The sequence below is a fragment of the Gobius niger genome, assembly GCF_951799975.1.
Source record: "Gobius niger genome assembly, chromosome: 11".
Lineage (NCBI taxonomy): Eukaryota > Metazoa > Chordata > Actinopteri > Gobiiformes > Gobiidae > Gobius > Gobius niger.
The window spans coordinates 32,003,524-32,020,960 of record NC_136862.1 but is presented as its reverse complement, the minus strand read 5'-3'; the positions used below and the strand labels follow the sequence as shown (position 1 = coordinate 32,020,960).

General features: G+C 41.6%; 1 protein-coding gene across 10 annotated transcripts in view; it reads left to right on the top strand.

Moving 5' to 3' along the window:
- Nucleotides 1–17,437, top strand: part of rapgef6 (Rap guanine nucleotide exchange factor (GEF) 6) — a 195,498-nt gene that overhangs the window by 125,519 nt on the left and 52,542 nt on the right. For all 10 annotated transcript variants that reach the window (XM_079566299.1, XM_079566302.1, XM_079566301.1 and 7 more), the window contains 5 exons: nt 6,852–6,971; nt 9,709–9,889; nt 13,266–13,402; nt 14,650–14,808; nt 17,218–17,370. In XM_079566299.1, the coding sequence (XP_079422425.1) occupies nt 6,852–6,971; nt 9,709–9,889; nt 13,266–13,402; nt 14,650–14,808; nt 17,218–17,370 (750 nt within the window). The remainder of the gene's footprint in view (nt 1–6,851; nt 6,972–9,708; nt 9,890–13,265; nt 13,403–14,649; nt 14,809–17,217; nt 17,371–17,437) is intronic.

Sequence of the window (17,437 nt, the reverse complement as noted above, 5' to 3'; positions counted from 1 at the left end):
TGGCTTCGTACTTACAAAGAAAGTTTCTGAAAACATAAGCGCTTTGTCTTCGTGTGGATATAGCCTCAGATCTTCACTACTGTTGCCGTCAGGGCGCAGGTTCAGGTCCCGCCCTCTGGGGACAAAGAGGGTGACCTCCACTTTCCTCCCTACCTCCATCCGCCTGCTGAATAAATGACCATGGTCTATTACAGGCCCACTGTATTGCATTACTCTAAGAAAAAACTGTGTGTCCAAATGTGTCCAAAACCGTTTTTATGCCCTTATTAGTAGTGTTTGCAATCAAGTGTTTTGATATGGTTCTTTCAGAAATGAGAGGCCAGTCACTGCATTAATCAGGGCGACTTTTTGAAGGTCAGGCAGTGCATATTCGTCTTTTATCATTTTTGTGAAAGTGTTGTTTTGGTCGCCTTTTGTTTTTATCCGTCCACCAGGCGCTGGGGTGGAGTCGGGCGAGCCGCTGAATGTTATTTTGAGAGTTCGTCAGCTGCTGCAGTCTCCAACCTGCCTGGCTGAGTCAAAGCGGTTCCCTCTAGGGCGGCTAATGCTAAAGCCCCACGCGTGCAGAGAGGGGAGACTTCACAGCGGGCTCCGACCTCTCTAATGTGCTCCTTCACGCTTTAAGCCTCTGAAGGATGAAGAAACAGGAGATCTAAAGCTCCGCGCACAAGGGGAAACCCGGGGTCGTATAGAAATGTCTACAGAAGAGGAGGAGATCAAGTATTTAGTGCTTCTGTTCTCTTTCTTTGCACTTGAAAGAAGGCCGTACGTCCCGATAATGTTACCAGGATCCAGTATTAGTATTGATCGTGAGGTACAAGTGTGTCATTTCCATGTTATTTACCATTGTTTAGCCTCTCCCCCTTCTTCCCCATTGCACAAGGGCACAAGGGCAGAAGCCGGCGGCCTCCGGCAGGGCTGGCACCACTTTCCGTTCATCGTCCGTCTGTCGCGGAGCTGGCACCGCTCAGAGAACCGCGGACTGCCAGCAAACGTCTGCTTTCAGCCGGAGAGCGCGCCAAACCGTGCCAGCTCGCCGGCTCGGGTTTCACCGAAAATGTCCTGCCAAATTCATGGCGGGGAGTTTGTGCTAATAATGCTAAGATTGAGCCGTTTTTCGGTACCGTGTTGCTGTGCAGATTTGTACAATCGTTGGGTTTCAGACGGCATCACGCCAACGATATTTTTGGGTGCGAGCAAATTGTCTATTGTTTATCTGGAGATATTACGTGGGCGGATAAATGGACGGGGATAATGGAGCTCGTCACTAATATAGCTCGTTTTTTAACGCAAATATCACACAATCAGTGCAGGAATACTGAACTGTGGCTCTTGCTCCAGTCTGAGAGACATCAACCCAATCTGTCTCTTTGTGTCAGCCCTGTCCCAAGAACTTCTTATTTGCTTCTAGGAAAAAAACCTTCTTCGTTTTATTTCATGGTCAAATTTGAAAAGGCAAAAGAAAAGAATCCAAGAAGAAACCAAATCCATTCTCTCCTCTTTGCCATTGTCGTCACTTTTTATTCCCCTTTTGTGTTTTTGTCACTTTATTACTTTTTTGCTGCTCTTTTGTCACTTTTTTGCTGGATTTTTGTCTTTTTTTGCTGGATTTTTGCCATTTTTTTGCTGGATTTTTGCCATTTTTTTGGTCTTTTTTCTGATGGATTTTAGTCTTTTTTTGGGTAGATTTTTGTCATTTTTTGCTGTTTTTTTTGTCTTTTTTTTGCTGGATTTTTATCTTTTTTTGCTGGATTTTTGTCACTTATTTGTTGCTCTTTTGTCACTTTTTTGTTGAGTTTTTGTCATTTTTGTCGCTTTTTTTGGTCACTTTTTAGTTTTTTTTGTTGCGTTTACATTCTCATTTTCTTCTCGTTTTTTGGCTCTGTTTTGAAGAAGCTTTTGGATTTGGAGAATTTGGAGAAAACATGTTCAGGTGGGAGTTAAGAGGTTAAACTGTACAGCCGAATACCACTCTGATCATTACATGTCCGTAATATTTGCTCTTCCCTTTGTTGGTTGAATGTAATTATAGCCACAACTTGTGCTAGTAGATTTTGGGTGCAATTCCATGATTCAAAAGCTAATGTGCTAACTCCTATTGTTAACTCCAAGTATGTGCAGAACAATAGTAGGGATAGAGGCTTGTGTGGCTAAGTAGATACTGGAAAACACAGCCCAGCTACCACCATCGGACGTCCTACAGTAAAGAATCAGGAGAAAAAAGGCGCATAAATCACATCCTCAAATGACAAGAGAGACCTGAGCGCACGTACAGGTCAACACTCAGACACGAGGGGAAGATCCGCTGCCCCCTACAGTCCATTTGCGCTCACGTCACTTACCCCCGCGGTGACCTCAGCCTCTGTCAGCAGCACGCCTCTGTTTACTCAGCTGTGCGCTCACTGAAGAAGCCAGCTAAACATGGCTCACGTATCCCGCCGCTGAACCCACGCCGTCCCAAGGTTTTACATTCTGTGATCTTCTTGTATTTATTGGATTTGATTTCAAATTTGAGTTGTTACAGATTTCTTCACTTATGATGAGCTTATTCAAAATCTAAGCAAGGTCCAAAATCCCTTCTGAAAAAGTATTTGTTACTAATATGTCAACAATCAAAACCATTTAAATCGGGATCTATTCTCATATTTATATCAGTTCAGCAAAGGTGTTTAAAGGCACCCCTGGTAACATTTTTGGATTCTCCTCATGCCAGCAATACAAAACATGATGACCAAAGAATGGATATAGATGAGCACCAAACCTGTTTAAATCTCATATCTGCCTTTAGTTGCCATCTCCATGGAGACGAGCTGGAGACGTCCTGCTCCCACTAAAGTTTCTATGACTGTATTTAGGTGAAATGTTACGTGGTGTGGCTTTAACCTGGAAAGTCTAGTTTTATTGCTTGTCTTGCCTTTCAGTCGTCATTATGTTACAAACATGTACTGTTTATTCTGCTCCCCCTCTTGTTGTATTTTGTGACTTCCTCCTGGGATTTTTAGCGGCCAATTGAAGGCCATTAAACCCGCCAGACCAGTTGAAATCCTCAGCCTCTTCCTCCAGATTCCAGCAGGACTCTGAACCCTCTGTCTGCGCTGTGACCTCCAAATATATTAGCCCCGATTATCCCGGCTCTGGGGGCCTCCGGGAGCGGACGGCTCTTTGTGCGATGGCCAAATGGTTTTACTGGACTTCACAGCCACGAGAATATGAGGAAATGAGGATGATTTTTTGTGTGGTATATTATTGTATATTAGCGTGTATTAAAATACATAAAGTCTGATGTACTGTAACAGACAGTATTTTGAGGATCTTGCCGGGTTTCCTGTTTTCGTAAAAAGGGGGATTTCATGCACCGTCTACAAAATATGCTAATTTGCTTCCTCAATGATAACAGAATTTCTTTCTTCCTGATTATTTCATACCTCAGTCCAAGGTCGGACACGTTGCCTCTTTTCCAATCTGTCCATTTTGAACATCGCGCACAGGCACAGGCACACCACGCATTCATAATTAATGGTTAGTTGCTAATGCATGAGGCGAAACCCCCCCCCCCCGGCCCCTCCCTCTGTGGGACGTCCCACCTGGGGGAAAGCCAGGGAGAGGGGGGATTAAGGCGGGATTAAGAGGTGTGGAGGTGTGAACGTCCCGCCCTCCCCCCGGCCTTCTCCTGCACTTACAGGCGCAGGACAATAGACTCTGGAAGAACATCCTCTGCAGAGTCTATTCCTCCTCCTGTTTGAGCTCATCCTGGGTGATGGTGGTGCCCAGGTTGGAGGTGGGAGTGGGGGGAGTCTGACGGTGGGGCTGTGTCTATCCTGAAGTCCATGATCAGCTCCACTGTCTTCTGGGCGTTCAGCTCCAGGTTGTTGAGGGTTTTTTTATGAACCTGACAAATTATCCCAAGCGTTTGTTTAACCTCATAACTCCCACCTGAACGGATCACATTTTCTCCAGTTTGGCTTTACCCTAATCAAAAAGCTGCTGGGGAAAAAAAGCCCCAAAACAGCCGCGAAAAAAAGAGAAGAAAACAAGGATGTAAATGCAACAAAAATGTGACAAAAATTCAACAAAAATGTGACAAAAATTCAACAAAAATGTAACAAAAATTCAACAAAAATGTGACAAAAACGTGACAAAAATTCAACAAAAACGTGACAAAAATTCAACAAAAATGTGACAAAAATTCAACAAAAATGTAACAAAAATTAAACAAAAACGTGACAAAAATTCAACAAAAATGTGACAAAAACGTGACAATAATTCAACAAAAATGTAACAAAAATTCAACAAAAATGTGACAAAAATTCACCAAAAACGTGACAAAAATTCAACAAAAACGTGACAAAAATTCTACAAAAAATGACAAAAACGTGACAAAAATTCTACAAAAAATGACAAAAATTCAACAAATTCAATAAAAATGTGACAAAAATGAAAAAAAAAAAAGAAAGAATAAAAAAACGTAAAAAAGGAGACACAACACAGCAACAACGCAAGGGGAAAAAAAATCTGTTTTGTGGGTCTTAGCTTTCAAATGAGGTGTTACACAGGCCTATATAATAGCCAGAGGACAGAATGCATTTGGTTTAGGCGGGTGGTAAGAGGTTAAGTTGCAACCAACAAGAAATTTTCTTTAGTGCCATTTTTTTTTCTTTCTGCCATACATACTCAGAAGAGAATGAAGTGCGAAATGGACGGCCCGGGTAGTCTGTGCGAGAGTGGTTCGCCTCTGTTAGCGTTTAGTGGCTCTGTAATTATGGGTAATTCCTCTCCTCCCTGGTAGTGGATCATGTAAGAAAGAGCCTGCTTTTGTTGTATGTCCTCGGGGTAATGCATGTTCAGTATCGATTTGAGTGACAGCAGCTCAGATGTTGCATACGGGGGGTCAGGTTCTGAGTAAAAATAACTAAAGCGGCGCCGTCAATATAGGAAAAAATAGAAAGTTTCTTTGTATTGTGAGCGTTAGCTGAAGAAGCCTTCTTTTCTCCATCATATTATGGTGCTGAAGGACATGCAGGATGTGTAGACGCCTCTGCTGTGATGATAAAGCAGCACAGTCTTTGAACGAGTGAGAGTGTGAATGGGTGAGTGGTTCATTGATGTAAAGCGTTTTGAGAAACACGCTTTGACAGACTTTGGGGGTGGGCGATTATATGCTTCTTGCTTCAGCCCATTCCTTTTGAGCAGAATGTTTACTGCTCAAATAAACTAAACTAAACCATTTACCATTTTATACTATGTGGAACTGCAGGCCTTTTTCAAGGACGAAGGAGCCAACGTAAATCATTCACATTTGTCTCTTCAGGCTGATGCCATTGCAAAACGATTCACTTTCTTAAAGTGATTATTTGGAAGTCTAAATGTTCTAAACATTTTATAAAATGTGCAAAATCGACCACCTAATTTTTTTTTTTAAGTAATACTGTATGTATTATTTTTTGTAAAGTCCCTCCTTCCTGGATCTCAGCAACTAATCAGAGTCTAGTATCCTGCTGCGTCGACCAATGAGACGAGCTTTACCTGTGAACTAGTCCAATCAGGACGAAGGGGAGGAGCTTGATCTTTACTTTTGAAAATTCTGTTGCTGCTCTCCTCATTTTGTAAACTAAGAAGGGCTTTCTGGTTAAAGAGAGAATTTGATTGGTCGCTTTCAAATTCCACTCTATCTCTCCTCACTTTGCAAACTTACACACTATCACTTTTAAGTTTTTATGGCAAACATTTTTTGTTGCCCATAATCCAACATTATATCGGTTCCGAGCCGCTCTGCTCTAAGTCTTTATCAGGCCGAGCTGCAGCTGTAAGCCACGCCGTAAATCAAAACTGAAAGTTACTTTACACATATGTTATTCCAACAGCTGCCAGCAGGAGGAGCCCCAGTATAAGTGTTCACCAGCTCTAGGCCATGTTTCATTGTTCATTCTTACAATATTCAAATGATAAAACGTGAAAAATCATGTTTTTTGATCTGTTTTTAAGCCCCATCTGCAGGAGCTGTCCACTTTAAGACCAAACCGAACAGACTCCACTCTAGTTTTGTGAATTCAAAATGACCAACACACCCTTGTTATGGTCTTTCCCCTTATATCCTCCTCATTATGAACACACCAGTGAACCTCCCGCCCCTCGTGTCTGAGTGCTGCTGGGGGCATATACAGTAGGAGCAGGCCTGTGAGAGCCCCCCCAGATCCACCGTCTTTAATATTACATGCTGCTGCCTCCTCGCCGCCTCGCTCCGCTACATGTCGTAGCGTCGGCCCGCTGCGTGTGTGTGTTTGGGATAGTCCGGACTTGTTCTGGGGCGATGGAGGATTTCTGCTGCAGATTTGCACAGTGTCGCAGGCGGACGTCTTCCTTAAACCTGCCCAGGCCCAAATGGGTAAGAACTCCGGAGTTGGAGGAGCTGATAAGACGCGTCGTTTTGTGAATGTGCAGCTTTGTTTTGAGCCTGGTTGTGATCGTTTTTCCCCTGTATGTTGGGTTGTCAGTCACGTGTATGGACGTGAATTAAGGCTTTGGACGTTTTATGCTTGTTGTAAGAATAATATATGGGTTGGGGTCTTTATAGATACTGACACAAGCATCTTTGGGAAAGGTCATGCTCAAAGCTAACGCCTGGAGCAAAACCGACAAGCTGATCTTTTGCCAACTACTATACTGAGTTACACCCCCTATGTTTACGTGTAATTTGTCGTTTAGATTTCCTGCAACAGTGAGCTGAATCATTTTTCCGTACTTTGAATCATCCTGCCTCTCCACCATGCGTCCCTTGATTTCTGGTTTCCTAAAAGCGTGTCAGTTTCACCCCCGGTCTGACCGTCCCGTCTCCCTCTCTCTTGTGTCCACAGCTCCCTGGCGACCTGAATAAGATGCAGCTAACAGACCACGCCCACCAGGTCACGCAGAGCCAATCGGGATGCAGCATCGCCAGCGACTCCGGGAGCAGCAGTCTGTCGGACATTTACCAGGTGGGCTTTTGAATTCTCGTACCAGACGTTCTGCGTGAAAAGGGGTTTGAAATGGGCAGTGTGTTCAGTCAGATGAGTAAAAATGAATCACCTTTTCTATTTGTTACTGCGATCTTCAGGTATTATCAATGATGCTGAAGTTGAGAAGATTTGACTTTGTTGTCCTAGTTTCTAGTGCTGTTACACCTGCTCTCAACCCAAAAATCTATATAATGTAGATTTTTGGGTTGCGGCAACGACCTCCGCACTTAAAGTAGCGCCTACAAACCCCACATCTTCCTGTCTTGTGTTTAACCTCTTAACTCCCGCCTGAACCGAGAGGAGCTTTTTCCTCACGTCATCAGATTTTTTTCCCCTCATTTTTTTGTTTGGTATTCAACTAATTTTCGTAACTTTTTTGTCATTTTTTTTGTCATTTTTTGTCACTTTTTTCATATTTTTTGTAATTTTTGGGGGTTTTTTGTGTCATTTTTTGTCATTTTTTCGTCCATTTTTTTTTCAATTTCTTGTGACATTTTTGTGACATTTTTGCCACTTTTTCATCAATTCTTCGTCACTTTTTCGTCAATGTTTTCTCACTTTCTTGTCACATTTCCATCATTGTTTTCGTCACATTTTTGTCGTTTTTTGTCACATTTTTGTAATTTTTTTGTCAAATTTTTATCACATTTTTGTCACATTTTTGTATTTTTTTGTCAATGTTTTATCACATTTTTGTCCCATTTTTGTAATTTTTTTGTAATTTTTTTGTCACATTTTTGTCATTTTTTCGTCAATTTTTTTTCAATTTCTTGTGCCATTCTTGTGACATTTTTGCCACTTTTTCATCAATTCTTCGTCACTTTTTCGTCAATGTTTTCTCACTTTCTTGTCACATTTCCATCATTGTTTTCGTCACATTTTTGTCGTTTTTTGTCACATTTTTGTAATTTTTTTGTCAAATTTTTATCACATTTTTGTCACATTTTTGTATTTTTTTGTCAATGTTTTATCACATTTTTGTCCCATTTTTGTAATTTTTTTGTAATTTTTTTGTCACATTTTTGTCATTTTTTCGTCAATTTTTTTTCAATTTCTTGTGCCATTCTTGTGACATTTTTGCCACTTTTTCATCAATTCTTCGTCACTTTTTTGTCAATGTTTTCTCACTTTTTTCTCACATTTCCAGCATTGTTTTCGTCTCAGTTTTGTCGCTATTTTCACAGCTTTTTTCCAGAAGCTTTTGGACTGCGGTAAAGCCAAACTGGAGAAAATGTGCTCGGTTCAGGTGTGAGTTAAGGGGTCAAAGTACACATGACAGTCACATGAAGCTTAAACATGTGGCTGTCATGTTTAAGCTTTAACACATGTGGTCCTCTAGAACTGGGGAAAACGTTTTCAATTCAAATCACTTTACCTCATGGCTGTAGTACGTTTTCCTCAGTGAATAGCTTCTCATTATAGTAGAGGCTGGGGCTTCCCGGTGATCCGCCCGTCGCTCCTCCCTCTTCCCGCTGCGAGACAGTAAAGGTCAAATACAGGAAATGAACTCGACCTTTGCCAGCCTTCTACCTGAGCGTTCAGGTGTAGTAAGAATAGATTTAAAAGTTACCAGCCAAAATGTGCAAATCCAGTGGCCCAACTTTGGCGCTCTTTCCTCTCCCTTCACTTCAGCCCTCCGTCACTGACACATGAGAAATACAGGACATGTCCTTTCAACCCAATCCCGCGCCGCCCTCGGGACAAGTGTGGAGGACGGCAGGCCGTATCTTCACACGCACTGATCTCAATACAATTGTGTCCAACTGTCACACGAATGCACCGAGGAAATAACCGAAGAGCGAGAGGGAGCACAGGACAGAAAGTCTACTTTAAGAAAGGAGAAGGTGACTTGAAGTACGTGGTTATCACTTTGAGGAGACAGTGCATGAGCCCACTGGTTGATCGCAGGGTCAAATGCAGACGGTTTTAATGTCAGAGTAAAAAATAGACCGAACTTACCACATACGACGTTTCTTTGATAACATTTTGTCAACTCCCGCACCCTTTTTCATCACTAAATGACAACATCACACATATTCATTCACAAATATCGACATGTTTGGTTGCACAAAAGGCGAGATGACTGTGATTCAAATCTGGTCTGTTCCACTCTGGAAGACGATGGCAACAAAAATAGGCAGCGATTTACACACGTCTGCGCAGGTGTTGCAAAAACGTTAGTTCCATTTTCTCCAAAGAAGGTTTTCATTACACTCCTGCAACAAAATCCCCAGTTTAGTAGCTTCTACTGACTCAAAACTTTACAGTCTTGTACAATATTTTGAAGAATTGGAGTTGAAAGAGGAATCTGTACTTCCTTAATAAATTTACAAATATTCACCATGATGGTGCACGGCTCCAGGGAGGGGACGTTTGAAAGATTTAAATTTCTAGTTTCCAGCACAAAAGACTGCATCTCACCATCACTTTCTGCTCCAAAGTTATATCCGAAAATTGGCAATGTTGTCGATGGCGGGAGCATGGACCTGATGTGGTTCAAAAATGTAAGTGCAATTTGGCACCCCGTCCAGCAGATGGCGCCCTAAGCAGCCGGTCAGGGACAATATAGTTGACCTTATCTTGACCTTAACCGATGGACAGTTGCCGCCTTCTCTAAAGAATGATTTCAGGTTTTTCCTCCTGCTGAACCATGTTAGAAAATCCCCCTTAGCCACTGTTGGAAACTAACCCCAGTTCTGTGTTGTGTTGTGCCCAGGCGACAGAGAGCGATTTGGGGGACGTGGACCTGTCCGGGCTCCCCGAGGCGGCCGTGGACTCGGAGGAAGAGGAGGAGGAGGATGAAGATCTGGAGAGGGCCTCGGACACGCTGCTGGGGCGAGACCTGGTCAGGGAGTGTCTGGAGAAAGACCCACGGGACCGAAATGACGACGACATCGGTAAGTTATCACTAGTACTGGGACAGGCCTTCGGAAAGTGCTGCTGCTGCTTTCTTTTGTAAAGACTCGAAAGCACGAAATGAATATGGATCCCAACGCAAAATGACAACGATCAAGATGTGAGGCCTTTAGCTTTGTTTTATTCTTTATTTAACCTGAACCGAGAGATCTTTTTCCTCAGATTTTTTTTCCATCATTATTTTGTTATGTTTGGTATGTTTGATATTCAACTCATTTTTGAAACTTTTTTGTCATTTTTTGGTCAATTTTTGGTCAATTTTTTATCACATTTTTTGTCCTTTTTTCGTCAATTTTTTGTCATTTTCTTGTCATTTTCTTGTCAAATTTTTCTCGCATTTTTGTCACATTTTTGTCATTTTTTCGTCATTTTTTTGTCATTTTTTGTCATTTTCTTGTCAAATTTTTATCACATTTTTGTCACATTTTTGTCATTTTTTTGTCACATTTTTGTCACGTTTTTGTCATTTTTTTTGTCATTTTTTCGTCAGATTTTAGTAATTTTCTTGTCAAATTTTCATCACATTTTTATCACATTTTTGTCACATTTTTGTCATTTTTTTGTCACGTTTTTGTCATTTTTTTTGTCATTTTTTTGTCATTTTTTCATCAATTTTTTCGTCATTTTTTGTCAATTTTTTTTCACATTTTTGTCATTTTTTTTGTCGTTTTTTCGTCATTTTTTGTAATTTTCTTGTCAAATTTTTATCACATTTTTGTCACATTTTTGTCACATTTTTGTCATTTTTTGTCACATTTTTGTCACGTTTTTGTCACGTTTTTGTCATTTTTTTGGTCATTTTTTCGTCAGATTTTAGTCATTTTCTTGTCAAATTTTCATCACATTTTTATCACATTTTTGTCACATTTTTGTCACATTTTTGTCACATTTTTGTCATTTTTTTGTCATTTTTTCGTCATTTTTTGTAATTTTCTTGTCAAATTGTCATCACATTTTTATCACATTTTTGGTCTTTTTTTTGTCACATTTTGTCACATTTTTGCCATTTTTTTGGTCACATTTTTGTCAATTTCTTGTGACATTTTTGTGACATTTCCATCATTGTTTTCGTCTCAGTTTCGTCGTTATTTTCACAGCTTTTTTTCCAGGAGCTTTTGGACTGGGGTAAAGCCAAACTGGAGAAAATGTGCTCGGTTCAGGTGGGAGTCAAGGGGTTAACCAACAGTGATACATCCATATCGTCAAAGATTCCTGCCTTCTAAGATATTTAAGACATCTGATCTTAAATATCCGACACCTGCTCCACTTGTGCTTCTGATTGATCCATTATCCGTTCTCTCTGTGGCCCAATAAGTCAGCATCTATTTTAAGAAAGCGTCTTGAAGTGCGTCTCTCCATTAGAAGCCACGTCTCAGTCGGTGATCCACTGAAGCTCAGGGACCCGTGTGGCGCGTCTCAGCTCGCGTGCCCTTCTGTAATTATGAACAGGCAGGCACAGGGGCCGCTAATGAGCGCCGGGTGGGGTCCTACAGGAGGAGGAGTGAATGTTAAAGGCTTAGACGTCGGCTCATTGACAAAACGCTGCACGCAGTAGCAGTTTGACTTGGATGTGGAAGACATTCTCAGAAGAACTAATGCTGGAACTAGTGCACATAACAAAATAAAATGGAAAAGTGACAAAACCACAACTGAAGAGTGGTGAAAAAGCAACAACAAATCAACAAAAACCCACAAAATAGTTATAGTTCATGTAGTGGAGTAGAAAGTATTCAGTTTATCCTTCAAATGTAGAGGAGTAAAAGTCTTTTCTTCACAAAAATACTCACAGATCTACAGAAACTCTATTCAATTACCGTATTTATGAAACAGATGAATGTGGTGTGTTTTCTCTGCATCAATCTCAATGTTTACGCACAAAGTATGAAGCTGCGATCTTGTTTTGCCGCTCTCGAAGATGAAATGAAAACGCGGTGACCCTTTGACCCAGTCTTTGTACAGAGTGTGAAGGCGTAAAAAGGAAATGAAAGAGTCACTGTGTTCTCGGGCGGATGGAGAGGAGAGAGGTTTTTTTTTCTCTGAATCTGTTTCAAGCTAATCTACATCAATAATCTCCCAAATCCATGGTTTACTACGAGTCGTCTCGAGTCTTTGTTTTGGTTTCTCAGAGTGGAACCTTATTGTGATGGCAGATTTATGCTTTTTATTGCCAATGTTTTTTTAAAGCAAGAATAACTAACATAAAAAAATCACATGTGTTTTGGACCATAAATAATGTGCTTTCACCAATTTTGACATATATATAGTCACGCAATGCCATTGTTTAAAAGAAAAATGTAGATGTAATCTCATTGTAGTTACTGCTCTTGTTTTATAGCAAATGTGGTTAGCACAAAGGTGGGTTTCTCATTTAAATAAATTGAGTGTAAATTGAGTTTGAAATTAGAGATGCACCGATCCAGCTTTTTTGCCAGCTATACTGATGCTGGGGGTTTGAGTATCTGCCGATATCCGATATTAACAGACACCAAGAGACTTAGAGTGAAAAAATATCTATATCTATTAATAAACTAATGAAAAACCTGAGTTTCCTGCACTAAAAATCCTCTGCTACATGACAGAGGCTAACATCTCCTTGTGAAAGCTGTCAGATATATATTTCTATATATAAGAAATTTGCTTACTAGGGGACAAGATTTTTGCCTTAGAGCTGGATTACAAATGAACCAATACCCGTTTTGGCTCTAACCGTTTTCAAAACACAACTTTCACCGACTAAATCTAAGCAAATATGATATTGTTTCTTTTTTCCATTATTGATGCCGATATCCGATACCAGTATTGGATCGATGCGTCCCTTGTGATGATGGCGGTCGAAACTCTCGTGGCAGAGACTGAACATGCATGAATGAAACATAATCACATTTCCCTCACGAGGGAACAGTGATATAAGAGAGTAAAGCTTATTTAATGGTGCTTGGCGTTAACAAGCAGCAACTTCCCTCTCTCTTGGTACAGCAGTATTTTTTGCCTTTTTCTGCAAACTGCATTTATAGTTGCTGTGTTGCACACGGTTTTGCTGGATGCTTTTGTACGTCTTTACCATGTTTTTGTGGGGTTCGACACATTTTTTTATTGCAGAAAGTCCATAAAGTCCTGAACAAAGCAGCTTTCTAAAAGTAAACAAACAGCTAGCTCACGAGCTAAAGACATTTGAGACCTGCCTGCAGCATTTCAGACCCTGGCCTACAAACATGCTGGTCAGGTTTGCCCACAGTGGCGGTGCGGCTCAGGACTAACACCTGAACACTATTTGGTTTTACAATGACAGACAAAGCTCGTACTCACTTCCTGTCTCTCGTGTGTCCTGAACACTTTGTGTCCTGTGTGCGTTTACAGAGCAGCTGCTGGAGTTCTTGCACCAGCTCCCGGCCTTTGCCAACATGACGATGTCCGTGAGGAGAGAGCTGTGCAGCGTCATGGTGTTCGAGGTGGTGGAACAGGCCGCCACGGTCATACTGCAGCACAGGCAGGAGGTGAGCGCTGCAGACATGGACTCAAAGCATCCTGACCTGACGGGAAAGTCCACTGAGCACAGGCCCAATATACTTCAGCTTAGTTGGAGTTAGTTAGTTTTGTCTTTTTTTTTTTTTTTTCAGAAGCCTTTGCACAAATACATAAATAAATAAAAACTTGTATATTTTATCTTCAAACATTTCCTACTTTTGCTCCAAAAGATCATAGTGGAGTTGAACATACTCAATGCTCCTAACCACATTTTAAATTCCACACAAGTTTAAAACATTTATTTTTTTACACAATTTGCTTAAATGAAAATCAAACGATACATATTGAGCCCGAAAGTATATATAAACTCCACCTAACCCAAAGCAGTGGAGGATTTAAGCTTTCACAATGAGAGCCTTCACAAACACATCCAAAAGACTGATATTTGATCTAATTTACAGATGTTTGTTTTTTTAAGATTATTTGATTCATAACAAATGAATTTAAAACTGCAAAGACTCTTGGTCCTGTCGGACAAAGCCTCACAGACAGGTGCGTGGACGTCTTCTCAGTAAAAGCCCAGTCAATCACCACTGCCCCGTTCACCTAATGAGGTTACACAGACATTGTTACGCACAGCAGCATTAGAAACGACAGGACGGTAAATGCCAGTGGACAGCCTCTTACCAGACCGTTAAAGAAGACAGGAGCCAGAAGCAACACTGACACACGGCGTATGAAGTGCGGAGGAGACGCTACAGTGTCTGCAGTGCAGTTGGTGATGGACACTTTGTGAATGGGAGAACTGCTTTATGAGGCCACGTCGCTCACACAATCTGTCTTTATCAGTTTAGGGCTTTGTCATGTTTTCACAATAAAAACCAACAAAGGAGGTAGTTTAGTTATATCTGGGTATCGTAAACTTTCACGCAAACATATGCACGTAGCGGACATGTGTACAGCTTTATCTGACGCTAAAGGAAGCAGGGCGGACTCTCACAAATGCTGATTTAGACTTTTTTCTTTTACAGGTAGAAGCAAGTGAAATGTAATGCTTTTTAATCTCTATTAGTTCCTTCTGGATTTTCAGCAGTGTGATCAGGGCCAAAGAGAAGTGCCATCCTGGCCTGTTGCTTTAGACGTGGTTAGACCCGGTTTACAGTAGTTCTGATTTCATTTTGATCTAGGCCTGGTGCTACTTGGAAGGTCAAACATGTCTTTTCTTACCCATGTTCTTCACTGCCTCTGTTTTTGAATGGTCACTCCTTGTCTCCAGCTGGACCACTGGTATGTGATCCTGAACGGCGCCGTGGAGATCGCCTACTCTGACGGCAGAGCGGAGATCCTGTGCATGGGCAACAGCTTCGGGATCTCTCCTTCTCTGGACAAGCAGTTCATGAACGGGGTGGTGCGCACCAAAGGCGACGACTGCCAGGTCAGTGACAGCAGCGTGTGAAGTCGGTTCATGTGTAAGAGTGAACATACGTATGGTTAAATCATGAACCCTCAAACCGCCACCAAACAAGAAGAAGAAGTTGCACCTCAACACCACCTTAAGGGCGTATCTCACTGGCCTGGAGACTAGTTGGAGACTAGTTTGAGACTCGAGTTGCCTGTGAGATAAGACGAGTCTCCAGGTAGTCTTGGTGAAAACAAAAAGTTTCGATTTGTCTCCATTTGGTTTCCATGTGGTCTCCACGTGGCCTTCGAGACGTCTATGTGGTCTCAAGCAGTTGTCGCGAACACAAATTTTTGTCCTCAACCTGTGAGACATTTCTGTGACTCTGTGACAAAAGTGGATTGTCCCAGAAGTCCCAATCCGATACGTATCACGATACTTGTGGGAGGATCCGATAGGTATTGCGATATAGTAAGTAATATATTTTATATATAAGTAATATGTTCACCTTCAAATGTGTAAAAAGTCATGTGTCCAAAGTTTATAAACCAAAGGCCATTTGACGTCTATTGAAGTATTAAAGGGATATTTCAGGATTTTTGACATAGGGCCTCATTTCCTAGTTATCCAGAGTGTTGCTGGTACCTGGAGATATTTTTTTTGTAATTCATGCAGTTCTTTGTGTTTGCACAGTTTCGTGGCGCTAGGCTAATGCAAGGCTAGTGCATTTCTATGGTATCAGCTAGCCTGCATTAAAAACAGTGTGACCCGCTCCACAGTGCACCTGAGGCAAATCACTTATAACACCAGACAAACCATATAAATGTCTCTGTCCATAGAATAATTTTAACCATTTTGCATTTAAAATAACTTATGTTTGAGCAGCATCAACTTCGTGGTTGTATAAGCTACGCAGCGGCGGAGTGATCTGCTAGAAAATAGTCCCTCAAAATGCGATCATTCATGTGATGCAAGGTCAGTTATATTCCAAACATGATTCTATGGACACAGACATTTATATGGTTAGTCTGGTGTTATAAGTGATTTGCCTCAGGTGCTCTGTGGAGCAGGTCAGACTGTTTTTAATGCAGGCTAGCTGATACCATAGAAATGCGCTAGCCTTGCACTAGCCTAGCGCCACGAAACTCTTCAAACATAAGAACTGCATGAATTACAAAAGAAATATCTCCAGGGACCAGCAACACTCTGAATAACTAAGAAATGAGGCCCTATGTCAAATATCCTGAAATATCCCTTTAAGATTGAAAAGTGCATTAACACATGTAGCAAAGTGCTGTGTAACTGTTACTGGAAAACAAAGGAGTGTGTGATCAAAATGAAGTGTTGCGATACTTGTATCGATTGTATCGATACTTGGTATTGCTGCACAAAGTATTTCAATCTGATCTAATCTGATATTTTGTCCCAGCCCTAACAAATAGTGTTCGCAACATTGCCACAGCTGCTTGAGACCACATAGAGCTCTGGGAGACCATACGCACGGTGTGGCTTTAATTACAGTATTACATAGAAATGTGGGGAAAAAACTACAAACGATAACTATTGAGCCCAACAATATAAGGCCAGTGGGATAGACCCTGTGCATGCACGCAGTCAGTCCGAGTCAGAGATGTTGTGGAGACTGCCAGTCAACATCTCTGCGACTCTCTCCGGTGAGATAGGCCCTTAAATGACTTTTGTTCCAGCAGTGACAAGAAAGCCGACTCATTCTCACATCTGCTTGTTTAAATAACCCACACCACAAGCTCTTTATTTGAAAAAAGCTACTCTCAATTTTAGACTCTGATGTTTATTTGAAACATTGTGCTTTTCCGTCTTTATTTCTCGCACAGTCAATCGCTTGTATCTTGCACAATCTCTTGAGCTAATGCAAAAAAAAAAAAAGCACAAAAAGCCACGAATCTGCTTCTTGCGGCTGCTGTCCACTCGGCCCAGTTCCTCCACTTCGCACATAACAGGAAGTTAGTGCACTAAGACTATGAGAGGCAAATGCAGAAACGATTCAGTCGAGGGGGACCGCTTGTGAATGACGATGTCTGGACCAACCTACTAGAACGGCAAATATGGCTACATTAGCTTAGCAGAGTAGATTCTTGTTTAGATTATTTAGTCATTGTCATGTTGTTTTTGTGCCGTGACATTGCTTTGTCTGGACTAATCTTTCTTCTTGAACATATCTATATGCTAAAATGTCTAAACTAGCTTAGCATAGGCGTGTATTTTTTTTAAGCACAGTATTCCCTTTTCCAGTCTTCATAGCAGTTTATGTTTAGCTTTGTCTCTTAATGGACTTGGATTCTGATGCCGTCCCCCGCCCGTCACTACGCCTCGTCCATACTGTTACCCGAACTCCCGCTCTTCGTGCCCAGTAGCCAGTTTCTGTACCGTGAGTTGACCCGCCGTCCCCATGTGCTTGTCGGGCAGTTCGTGTGCGTGGCGCAGGAGGACTACTGGCGGATCCTGAACCATGTGGAGAAGAACACGCACAAGGTGGAGGAGGAGGGCGAGATCGTCATGGTCAAGGAGCACCGTGAGCTGGACCGCAGCGGCACCAGGAAGGGCCACATCGTCATCAAGGTGAGCGCGCTTTCTTATTTTATATAAGCAAGGCCGTTTCCAAAGTGCTGTTCCTTTGGAGGGTCAG